The sequence below is a fragment of the Cervus canadensis genome, chromosome 3, assembly GCF_019320065.1.
Source record: "Cervus canadensis isolate Bull #8, Minnesota chromosome 3, ASM1932006v1, whole genome shotgun sequence".
Classification (NCBI taxonomy): Eukaryota; Metazoa; Chordata; class Mammalia; order Artiodactyla; family Cervidae; genus Cervus; species Cervus canadensis.
Window position 1 is genome coordinate 47,168,252 of NC_057388.1, and position 12,158 is coordinate 47,180,409.

Below are 12,158 nucleotides of genomic sequence, written 5' to 3' on the forward strand. Positions count from 1 at the left end.
ATGTTAGGATTATGCTAACTTTGTTTAATGATGGGGCAGCTTTTCTTTCTTTTTAATGTTTGTTTATCTTTTATTTCAAGTTTTGAAACTTCTGTCATACTCTTTGACTCTGGGTGATTCTGTGTCAACTTTTTCACTGTTCTTTTTTGCCGATGGTTCATTCTATCCAAGCCATCTGTGTCTTCTTGATGCCTCATATATATTTCTTTCGTATTGACTTATTTATGATTTTTAAGTGTGATGCATATAAAGTATCACTTACACTTTGAAACACAGCCTCTCCTATTGTATTCCTTTCCTAATCTCCCCTCCCCAAACTAGGTTTTGATTTCTGAGGGAGTGGGGGGAGGGGTGGTTATGTATGTAATTTAAATTTGTAGAAATATTCATTCATGTACAAAAGTAGAGGATTTAATATAATGAATTACATTGTATTCATCACTCAGATTGGAACACTTATCATCATTCTTGGTTTGAATTTATTTATTAATTGTACCATTGTTTTTCATTTTTTAATTTTTTCCCCATGGGATAGTTAGAGCTTTTATAACTTTATTATTTAAATGCCTAATTCTTTAATCTTATGCTATATTGAAAAAGTAATTAGAGCACTTTAAAGAAGTGAATTTGATAATAAGCCTAATTTCAACAGTGTTCCTACTGTATTTTCTAAATAGTCTGTTTTAATTTTTAACTATTTTTATCTCAGTAGTTATTTTAGAAAACACTACTATGTTATACATTTCTGTTTTATGCATTATTTATTCTGTATTTTGCACCTAATTGCAAGGTTTGCTAAATTATATATTTTTAATAGTCTTGCTTTATGATCAATATTTTGAACATGACATATTATATCCTTAAAATAGCATATAGTATGTAGGCTTGAAAAAATAATCTTTAAAAAACTTATAGTGTTTGAATAATCTATATCTATTTGTGTCTTTAACATACTAAATAAATAAAAAAAAGTAAACTGTAAAACTTCCCATTATGATTATAATCCATCACTAAGTAAGCTTTTGCATTTTCTTAGTTTTTAAAGATGCATTTTGTATTTCTGTTCTTTCTCATAAGAAATACATGGATACTGATTGGTAAACCTTAAACCTGATTTCAGTTATATTGTGTGTGTGAGCATGTGTGCTAAGTTGCTTCAGTCACGTCTGGCTCTTTGTGACTCTGAGGACAGCCCATCAGGCTCCTCTGTCCATGGAATTCTCCAGGCAAGAATACTGGAGTGGGTTGCCATGCTCTCCTCCAGGGGATCTTCCTGACCCAGGGATCAAACCCATGTCTCCTGCATTGGCAAGCAGATTCTTTACCACTGGCGCCATCTGGGAAGCCCTTCAAATATATTAGACTTCTATCAGATTGTAGCTATACTTGCTTAGGTTAAGAGTATATAACTTCAGAGTATCTTCAGAACTTTATGCATCTTGAGTTTTTTTAAGTTTTTGTGTACTTATTAAAAATCTCTAACTGAACTATGTACCCTCCCTAGCTTTTTATTGAGTATGAATTTGTAATCATACCTAAATGCTTACAAGTCAGATTGAGAATAAGCAAATATTGTATCACCATCACATAGTCAAGTTCAGTTATTACAGCTTTGGGTTGAGCTTGGTAACTGTCATGCACTTAATAAGTCTACTTAAGAAAAATGATTATTACATGTAAGCTTATGAAGAGCTATTGGAAGAATACTGGGGTGACGGTACAACCTTTCTATAATTCTCTTTTGAAATATTCCCACTTGCATACTATATATAGGATATGCTAAATTTTTTTGGTGGCTAACCATCACTAATATGGTCTCTGAGTGATATCTCTAGGAGCCACTCAAGAGCAATTTTGCATGATAATACCACTGAGGGTCATCAGGAGACATCTCGACATTCACCTCCCCAAAAAAGCTTTTCAGTGGTATCACATTTGTGACTTTGTTAGCTTTGAGTCCGGCCGTCTTTCTTGTTGACTGAGAAACTTGATTTTGTCAGCTTCTGTGTCTGGAGCTGTATGAGAAGGGGCACTTCCTCACACAGGTAAACTCACATCTCAGAATCTGCAGTTAACAATGTAACTTCCACGTAGGCTGTTTATCTTAGGCTAACTGGTGTGCTGTTTCTCTGTCACATCTTAATAAGAAGCACAGAATTATGACAGGTTGTAGGAAGCATGTTGGGAATTATTAAATTGTTCAGTAACAAAAGGCACTGATGCCCTGATGCCATCATAGTAATTGTAGGAATCATATGGCCAGTGTGTTGAAGATTTAAAATCTAACAGACAAGGTACCCCTCCTTGAAGGGTGCCAGGCTGGGCACAGCTGCCATTTGTTTGTGACCCTGTTTTTCTTGTATTTTGCAGACTGACCACCCGCCTTTCTGGTGGGCGTGTTCCCACCTTTGAACATGTCCAGTCACCTTGTTCTTGTTTCTTGGCCTGTGAGCCATTTTGCTTCTTTAAGGACAGAACACATCTACTCTGACTCACTACGTGTTGATTTTGTGGTTTAACTTTCAGAGGACAGTGTTATCTTAATTTCCCGTTATGGTCCTGGTGATATAGGCAAATCTATAAAATGCCCAGTAGAGTTTCATACATGCGCATAGATTTTTTTCTTTTTCTTCTTCTAAGTATTTCACTCATTTTCAGTTGGAAAATTAATAGGGATCTGCTGGAAAAATTTGACTCTTTGATTCAGGAAAGATTTTTAAATTTAAATCAAACAGTTGGTGAGTGATTTTATTTAGATGCTTTAAATTTTTTTTACTTATTAACTTAAAATAACTTTATTTTCCAGACTTCTCTATACAGTAATTTCCTGTTGCTACAGCTGCTAATTTGGAAGTCATGGGAAGATGTTTTAAATTTCAATCCAATTGTCTAGATTTTAGAACTGCTTTTCTAGACATTGTATTTAACTTGGAGTATACAAGACATAAAGTAAGCCAGGGCTGTTTTGAAATGTGAGCATAATGGTAGTGGACATTTGCCAAAGACAGGTTTGTTTGATCTTTATTTTGTTTTTTTTTGTTTTTTTTTTTTTGTTTTTTTATTAGTTGGAGGTGATCTTTATTTTGTTAAACTTCCTGTAGTTCTTCATCGTGATAGTCCTCTAGCCCAGGAAGCTGGGATATAACACAAATTCATCAGCTTCCTGACCTCGGCCACTGCCAGACTTTCTAAAGGCACTGTCATCAGAGTTCTCCCAGGTCTTTCTTTACCTTCCATGGTAGAATGGACGTATTAGAACATTAGAATCAGGAAGCGCAGGACAATTAATCATTTGTTGTTTGCTTAGAATATCTTTACTGCAAAGCAACTTTGGGATATTCTAAAAATATAAGCAGCTCATCTAAACAGACACTAAATAGAAGTTTTTATTTTTTGAAAGTTTGAATAGTTAGTTGAATTCTGACATGTAGAATCCCCAGGTCTTCTTAGGCATGCAGAACTTTCCTAATCTCACAGTGATACTTGTAAATAGGAAGGTTGTCTTAGTATGTTTTTCTGATACTCTGGATTAGCTTCCTTTCCACCGCACTGTCTTCTCTGTGCATGCTTACTTTGAAAGCATTTGTGTTTTTTTTAGCTATCATGCCTTTTTCTCATACTGGCACATTATGCTTGTAAATGTCAGGTTTCTCCCATGTTATTCCCGTTCTCCACTTCTAGCTATTTCATTTTGGAAACTGTTGGCTCTAAATAAGACTTTAAAAAAACCATCATGTACCTGGTCTCATAACACATGGTGGGCCTTGCAAGAGGAGAGCCAACTCGAGCTGCTTCCTGCCCCCTGAGAAACCAAGTCCTGGGACAGAGTGGGCACCCCTGAGGCAGCTCATGTCTTTAGGGACAAGCCCTGTGACTATCCCAAGGGCTGTTTGAACACCTTATGTCCCTCCTGTTTCCTTCCAGGAATTTGACAGAGAGGAAGGAAGTGGAAGACCCAAGTCTTCATCCTCAAATCTGTCTTGAAATATCTTTCAGATGGGTGAACCCTCATAATCCACGTAGGCCTCAGCTGTTAGTTTTTTATTTTCTCCATCTGTAAGCAAACCTTTCTAGGCAAGAATAATTTCAATAACAAGCATGAGGAAAGCTTTGAAATTGCACCTTGAGACACAACCTTCAGTTGTAGGACTCTCTGCCTGTCAAACAAGGGAGGGGGAGTAGATCAGAGTGGTGGACTCGGATGCCCCCAGGCAAGGTCGAGGCTGAGGCCAAGTGGAGAGTGTGGGCTCCATCTGAAGAGCTCAGCAGTTTCTTGGCTTTGTGCTCATGGTAAGGGAATGCAGGCCTGGCCATTCTGTGTCTTTTAACTTTTCCAGAGTAGCTAGACATCTGGAATTTTACTTGAAAGATCATTATTTAAAATGTTAGCAATTAGTTCAAAATCTTTAGAAATCCTGTACAAGACCAAGCAAAACATGTCTGTAAGCCAAATCTGCTCCCCAGGCTTCTGAATAAGTTGATGACTAAGGTCTTGCTGAGTTAAGTGTTTTTAGCGTCTGTTATTCTCACATTCTCTCTCTCTCGGAGTAGAACATACGGTGTCTTGCTGTGTCTCTCTGTGGCCAGAAGTAATACAGGGAAGAAGGCTGGGAGCCTGGGTTGAGAGACTTGATTTGACTGCCACCAGGAGGTGCCCAGAGGCCCTTTCCACTTCTCCCAGGAGACTGTGGGACTTGTGTAAAACGCTTGCCGTGGTGGCTACTGCCCCAGAGCAGCTGCTGTTTACCATCTGGGTAGTATATCAATTCTGTGTCAAAGCAGGTGGAGCTGAAGTTTTGGCCAACCAGTTTTACAGCCAGCCTGGGGCCATCTCAAAGATATAGCAGCTCAAAGATGTAAGCTCTTCTTTCTGGAAGCAAAAGGAGCTCAGATTTTTGTTTTTCTCCAGATTTGTGAAGGGTATTATTGTTTAGGAAGCTACCAGTATAGATGGGACAGCATTTTCTCCAGCTCTAGTAGTGTGGGATTAAGGGAGTAGAATAAGGCAGAGAGCCGTGTATCGGGCTAAAAGTACTGCTGAAGTGGCCCTTAGGTAAGCCAGCATGAGACAAGACCACCCGTGCCTGAGCTGTGCTGTGTCACGAGGGCCATCTATGGAAAATAAAGAGGGGAAGGAATTACAAGTTTTTCCTCATTGAAGAATCAGAGCATGCATTGGAAAAATTAATATTCATCAATTAGCGTACTTTTTGCTGATTACAACACGGTAACTCTAAATTTCAGCTAGCTCCCGTTTGAGAAGGTGATGGAAGCAGCGGTCCCCCTTTTTAGAAAATTACAAATAATGAAGGAAGTATTTTAGGCTTTGTGAACCATATAATCTCGGTTGTGACTATTTCCTTCCGCTCTCTTCATGTGAAAGTATCCATAGCAATCGATACCAACCACAGGAATGGGTGTGGTGGTATTCTAATAAAACCTCTGCATTCAGAAACAAGTAGCCTGCCGCATTTGACCTACAGGCTATAGTTTGTTGACTCCTAGTTTAGATAAACATTGACAGCTATAACAGATTGGAATATTTGTCAGCAAATACTCACTTACCTTCTCCTCTTTGGATGGAGTGTATACATCTCAGCTCCGTGCCCTTTGGGCTTTAACCAGTAGAATATGAGCAAACACGATGTGTACAGGGGTTCCACTGTGCTCACGTGGCTGAGCTTGTCTCCTGTGCTCTTGGCATTTGCCGTGAAGAGAACGTGCCCCAGGTCGTCTTGGACTAAGGGGAAAGAGACAGGACAGGAAAGACAGACTTAGACCCAACACATGGTTTGAAGCCAAGCTCTTCTGTGCGTCGCCTGAAGCAGAGTTGCCAGCTGGGCTCAGACTAGACCAGCTGAACTGAACTAGACCCATGAACTTGGGAGTAAATGTAGATTGTTTTAGGCCTCAGAATTTGGGAGTGGTTTATGAACACAGCTTGACTGTCAAAATAGCCAACACAGAGGAGGAGCCTTACCTATCCAGATAAAACAGTTAAGATATGAATCTCTTTTTTCAAAAACCAAAACAACAAAAGAGGATTCCCATCTCCCCACACAAATTCCAGAGGAAAATAAGGTGATGTTTTTCTTTATTTTATAACCCTCCACTCAGCTCCTCCTCACCTGCCCCCTCTCCCATGCTCCTTCCATCATTGGAATAAACCCTGCTTTGTAGATTCAGGCCCCCATACGTACAGCTGATCAGTACTTAACACCTCTTTAGAGAGGCGTAGCTTTCCTCAAGCCAACTCCGGAGAGGACTCAGTACAAGAACTGGGTGTTTGATACTTTCTGCACTGTATCTGGGAAAATATCCAAGCTCTTCCTCAAAAATGAGCAGTAGAGGTTTCCGAGAGCCCACTCTGCATTATTGTGTGGGCTAGATGCTAGGCAGGATTTATCCAGTCAATATCTGTTTTGTTTCTGCTGCATGCTATGTGCTGAGGTGGTCCCTAAGGACACAAGGGTGTGCAAATCAAATTCAAGGCCTTCAAGGAACACTCCAGCTAGCAGGAGAGATGGGCGAGTTAAGTGGGTAATTAAGGCACAGTGTGGTAAGCATTATCGGAAGTGGCATATCCACAAGCTTGAGGGAGCTTGGAGGAGATGTACTTGGCCTTGCCTGGGGATAGGAATGTGGGGAGCATTTCAGGAAAGTCTTCCTGAAGGAATTGACACTTGAACCGAATCTTTCTGAAGGACATGGTTAAGGTGAAGTCCTGCAGTTGTAGAGCAGAAAAGAGGCTTTAGAAATATCTTCCACTTTACTCATTAAAAGGAAGCTTTCGCTCCCTTTTAAAATTTCAGCTTTCCCAGACAGAGGTCCATCTGATAAGAGTCAAGCTGCTCAGAGCAGTCTGTGCCATGGGTAACTTTACTATTAAAGCCATTGCAAATAGCATCTAAACATTCTAGCTACTTAGCAGTTATATAAACACACATGTGAAAAATAAGGTAATGATTCTTATTTCCCAAGTCAGATGTACAGCGTTGCATGCTGTCAGTTTTTAGTTGGAAATAGCGTCAGATTTCTCGGCTATTGGTGTTTGCTGTCTTTTTTCATTGATGAGGGGAAAGGAGAATGAGTAAGACTAAGAAAATGATCTAATTACCTTGCAAATGGTTTTCTTCCTAAAAGCAGTCCTCTATTTGAATTGTGAATTCTTTAGATTTTCTGTACACTTTAGTAGATTTGAGCCATTGATATGACAATAAATTATTAAAAAAAACAAGTACAGCCCTATTAGCACTACTCAGGCCAAGACCACCCATGTGCCCTCTAGTCACTTTTTCCTTCCTTTTGCTTGGGAGTAATCACTGACCCAGTGTCTAATGACACAGATCAACTTTTGCCTTGAAGGTCTACAGTTAAGTTCCTTTAGATTACCAGAAGTAGGGTTACAGGATCAAGAAATACAAATATTTTAAAGCATCATAGTTCATATAACCAAATTGCTTTCAAAAATGTTATGTCATTAAATCACTACACTGTATGCAAATGTGGGAAGCACTTTTGTCCCTGAGTGTGGGGAAGGAGAGAAATGAAAAGCCAAGTGTAAAGACACAGGACCAAATGAAACCTTTTCACTTTAGGGAAATTCCAGCAATGTTTCGAAGTGGTATTTTGCCCAGCTGAAAAATGTTCTTCTTTCTCTGGACTTTGCCAGTCACCCCATTGTGGCAGAAAGGAGAGCATGGGAGCCTTGCGCTGGTTAAGATCTGGATGTAAGTGATACACATTACACGGCCAGAGAAAGGCACGAAATTCAGCAGAACCAGGGGCATGTAGTCCTCCCTCAGGAAGCGGTAATGTAGGGAGGGAAACCAGAAAACTTAGCAACGAAAAATACCATCCATCATAATACTCCCTATTTGCTGACTTTGCCCCATCCTTGGGGAGATCAGATCATTCAGATTGCCAGTCTTTTATTTTAGAAGCACGTGCTGGCCTTGAGGGGAGGGATCCTGTGTCTCCATACGGGACAGTGATTGTTGCAGTTATCAGTGGGGTGTTTGTATATGGTAAACTTCTTGGGGTGGGCATAGTTCTTTTCTAAGGAGAGGCACGGAAACATACTTATTCATTAACAGGTAATGGAAATGCAAATTTGGTTTATTAGATACCTGTGGTGGAAAGCAGTTCCTCTATAGGAAGTACATATTTTCATAGCTGATTTATGTGTTTTAGTTACGTGCTCTCAGTGAAGCTGTTCCGTAAATGTTTCCTGGTCCACAGGGAATGACACTGACAGAATTGTAGAAGTTTTCTGCCTGGCGAGCTGCCTTGGCTTGTTCACCCAGAGACATGCTCCAGGTTCCAGGCACATTTTTTTTGTTGTGGTTAACAACCTGTCTTTACCATTTACTGTAAATTTGTATTCTTTTTTACTGACAGTCTTTTCCATAATAGTTTTTTTTGGAGTAGTATCGGTGGATAACATCAAGAATTGCTTCTCGTTTCACTTTCTCACTGTGTCTTCATCGGGACAGAAATGTCTTCAGTTCAGACACCCTGATGCTCAGAGAGATGGACTGTTGCACGGGGATGGGGGTCACACTGCAGTATCAGGTGGGCTCTGATTTAATGTGGTGTCTCTCTTCCGTTCCCCAAAGATCTCTTCCCTCGAGGGATGGTGAAGCTGGAGAGAGGCTCCTTTAACCCTCCTACAGGATGAACCCCCTGCCAGAAGACATGGAGAATATTCTCACGGGGAGTCAGAGCTCACACGCTTCTGTGCGCGACATCCACTCCATCAACCCCACGCAGCTCATGGCCAGGATCGAGTCCTATGAAGGAAGGGAGAAGAAAGGCATATCTGATGTCAGGAGGACTTTCTGTTTGTTTGTCACCTTTGACCTCTTATTTGTAACATTACTGTGGATAATAGAGTTAAATGTAAGTGGGTTTTGTTTTTGTTTTCTGTGACATTATGTGAATTGTTTCCAGAGACAAAATTATTTCTTATTTTTCTCATCATTTCTGTCTCACTTTCATGAATTCCATCTTTCTTTCAAATGAGGCATTCTTGGTCTTCTCCAGTTGATTTGAACTTTCCTTGTTTTTTACCGTTATTGTTTAAAACAAACCTGGTTAGTTTAAAATGTATTTTGTGGTTATGCAAGTTGAATTCATGGGGTTTTATTTTGTAACAGGAGTTGGCAAACTGCAGTCTGAGAACCGAATTCAGGTGGCCTGGTTTTATAAATAAAGTTATATATTGTCTGTGGCTGACTTTCATACTGAGTGGTTGAGTTGAGTAGTTTTGACAAAGTCCATCTGGCCACAAAGGGAAAATTTTTTATGCCCTGGCCTTTTAAAAAAAGAAAAAGTGCTGGCCCTTGCTTCAAAAAATGTAGCATGCTTCTGGATTATGTTTTAATGTTACATCTACTTTCTAGTTCCTACATTTAAGATTTTTGCATGCACTTATTTTTTATGTTTTTCAAAGAGACTATTTATTCATATTTTATCCGAAAATAATCCTAGAGACATTTGGAGGTTTATCTGTTTAGTCAGCTTTCTGTGGTTATATTGCCAAATAATAGTCTAGACCAGTACTGTCCTTGTTCAGGCGCTTAGTCCTGTCTGACTCTTTGTGACCCCATGAACTGCAGCACACCAGGCTTCCCTGTCTTCCACTATCTCCTTGAGTTTGCTCAGACTCATGTGCATTGAGTCAGTGATGCCATCCAACCATCTCATCCTCTGTCGCCCCCTTCTTCTCTTGCCCTCAATCTAACCAGCATCAGGGTCTTTTCCAATGCCCTAGTGAAATACAATGCAAGCCTTATATGTACTTTTAAGTTCTCTAGTTGCTACATTTCATAAAAGTAAAAATAAACAGGTGATACTCATTTTAGTAATATATTTTATTTACCCAATATATCTGTTTTCTTGAAAACCTTGCCTTTGACTATTTATAGAAAATATGAAAGGATGCTGAGATTCCTGTTGGAAAATTATTTTTAATTTTGCCTCATAATAGAGTCAGTGTCTTAATCTAAACTGACTAGCATTCTGATTCATACCAAGAATTTCTGTTTTAGATGCTTAATGATTAGCATCTTTGGAGTCATTTAATTTCATCATAAATTCTAATAGAGGAATAAAGCTCTTTTTGAAAGCAGATATATTAGAAAATAAAAAGCATTTTTTTTAAAGAAGAGAAGATTGGTTCCAGAATTAAGGTCATGTGCAACACGAATCTACTGTTAGGTTTCTGTTCACAGATTTTCCTTCTTTTAATCCAACTCTGTGGGTGTGCTCTATTATTATTTAAAGCCAGAGAAGCCAGTGATATGACAACAGGAATTTCATGTGTTTCTTTTTAGTATGTATTGCATCAAAGAATATATTTCAATTGATATATTTAAAAGAATAATGTATTTTCAAAACAAGCAGCTGTGGAATGAGAGATGAAAAAGAAATACATCTTTTAATAGGAAAGCTTAACAGTTTTAAGGAAGCACACTTATCATTATTATAGTGATAGCACAAAATCAAGGCGTTTGTTGGTTTGCCACTGATATGACCACACTGAATGCGTTTAGGTAAGAGAAGCTGTGGCTGGGGCTGTGGTGGGTTATGGGGTTACACTTCTCCCTTCCTTCCTTCCTTACTGCTTTGAGGAAATTGGAATGGAAGTGAAGTAAGTGGGATGCGCCCTGTTTCGTTCATCATAAGGGACCTGTTTCCATCTGCATGCAATTTGTTATAAATGAAAAATCACCAGGCCTAGCAATTGAGAAATGTGTTTTTATCCTCACTTTTCCTCTGACTGCCAGTTTCCCGATTTGTAAAAAGATCATAAAAGAGTATATGATTTTGACTTTCTTAGCGAGGCTATTTTTTTTTCCTCTAAAGGCGCATTTAATTTTCTAGTTCTATTTGTTTAGAATTGTCAGTCCTGAGCTAGGTTTTTCATTGCATACTGTACCATCCCTTTTCTTTTGTTGTCTGTTTCTGTAAACCTCTGCAGTCACTCAGGTCCATTGTTATTTTTACATGCTTATACATTTACTGAGTGCCAAGACATAGGATTCTGACTGAGGTGTTGCAGGCTCCACAAAAAGCTCCGGGAGATTTAAAGTTTACCTGAGGAGATATAACAGGCATCTTATATTGCCTCCTGGTGTTAATCTTTAAAAGAGGGAAGAAACAGCATAAAGGGAACTTAGGCCTTCAAACAAACATGGGGGCCCAGATGTTCTAAGCAATCATAGTAATAACCAAAATACTTTGCCTTCACATACAATTTCCGAGTTGGCCACTTTCCTCCTGGCTCCAGGGAGCTGACTGGCGCCAACCCAGCCTGGAGCACGTGGCCTGGGCGAGCTGGAGCGGCCTAAGAGCACCGTGGTTAATTTTCCTGCTGAAAGACCTTGAGGTGGCTGATTTCTTTGGGTCCAGTTGAAGGGATGGTTCTGGTTCTATGTCAGACCTTTTGGTACATGCCTGAGTAGACTGATTTCTCAAATTGGATCGAGAGTTCACCATTGGCTTGGTTTGCCTGAAGATTCTATTTCTCTTTTCCCCTAGACTCTTAGACTGACAGGGACAGGGATCAAAATGGCAACAGAAGAGAAATCATTTTTCTTTCTCAGCTTTTGATACTTTGGTTAAGATTATAGATCAAGAAAGGCCATTATCAGTTCTTATTGCCAGTCTTACTGTATTTTCCAGCTGACTTATTTGAAAGGGCCAGGATGCTTCTGGTTTGCCCTGGAGCCATCATGACCAGCTCTGTGGCCTCAGGCAAGCCACTTAAGTTCTCTGAGCCTTGGTTTCTCAGTCAGGTAACGGAGCTGGTACCTGTCTTGCCTTCCTTGTGACTTCTTGTGAGAATCAAATGATAAGATATATACCACAGCCCCTTGGCAGTTATGAAGCTCTATATAACTATACATTATGTAATTTACTGTTAGCTAAAGTAAATTTTGGGCTTCCCTGGTGGCTCAGATGGTAAAGCGTCTGCCTGCAATGTGGGAGACCTGGGTTCGATCCCTGGGTCGGGAAGATCCCCTGGAGAAGGAAATGGCAACCCACTCCAGTACTCTTGCCTGGAAAATTCCATGAACTGAGGAGCCTGGTAGGCTACAGTCCATGGGGTCGCAAAGAATCAGACAAGACTGAGCAACATTGTTTGTTTGTTT

At 39.7% G+C, this 12,158-nt stretch overlaps 1 protein-coding gene across 3 annotated transcripts in view; it reads left to right on the forward strand.

Moving 5' to 3' along the window:
- The window catches only part of STARD3NL (STARD3 N-terminal like), a 54,378-nt gene that overhangs the window by 24,270 nt on the left and 17,950 nt on the right, over positions 1 to 12,158 (forward strand). For 2 of the 3 annotated variants that reach the window (XM_043463099.1, XM_043463097.1), the window contains one exon: positions 8,619 to 8,901. In XM_043463099.1, the coding sequence (XP_043319034.1) occupies positions 8,677 to 8,901 (225 nt within the window). In that variant the 5' untranslated portion in view covers positions 8,619 to 8,676. Of the gene's footprint in view, positions 1 to 2,408; positions 2,430 to 8,618; positions 8,902 to 12,158 lie in introns of those variants that run through there. The other variant, XM_043463100.1, reaches the window with a different exon arrangement.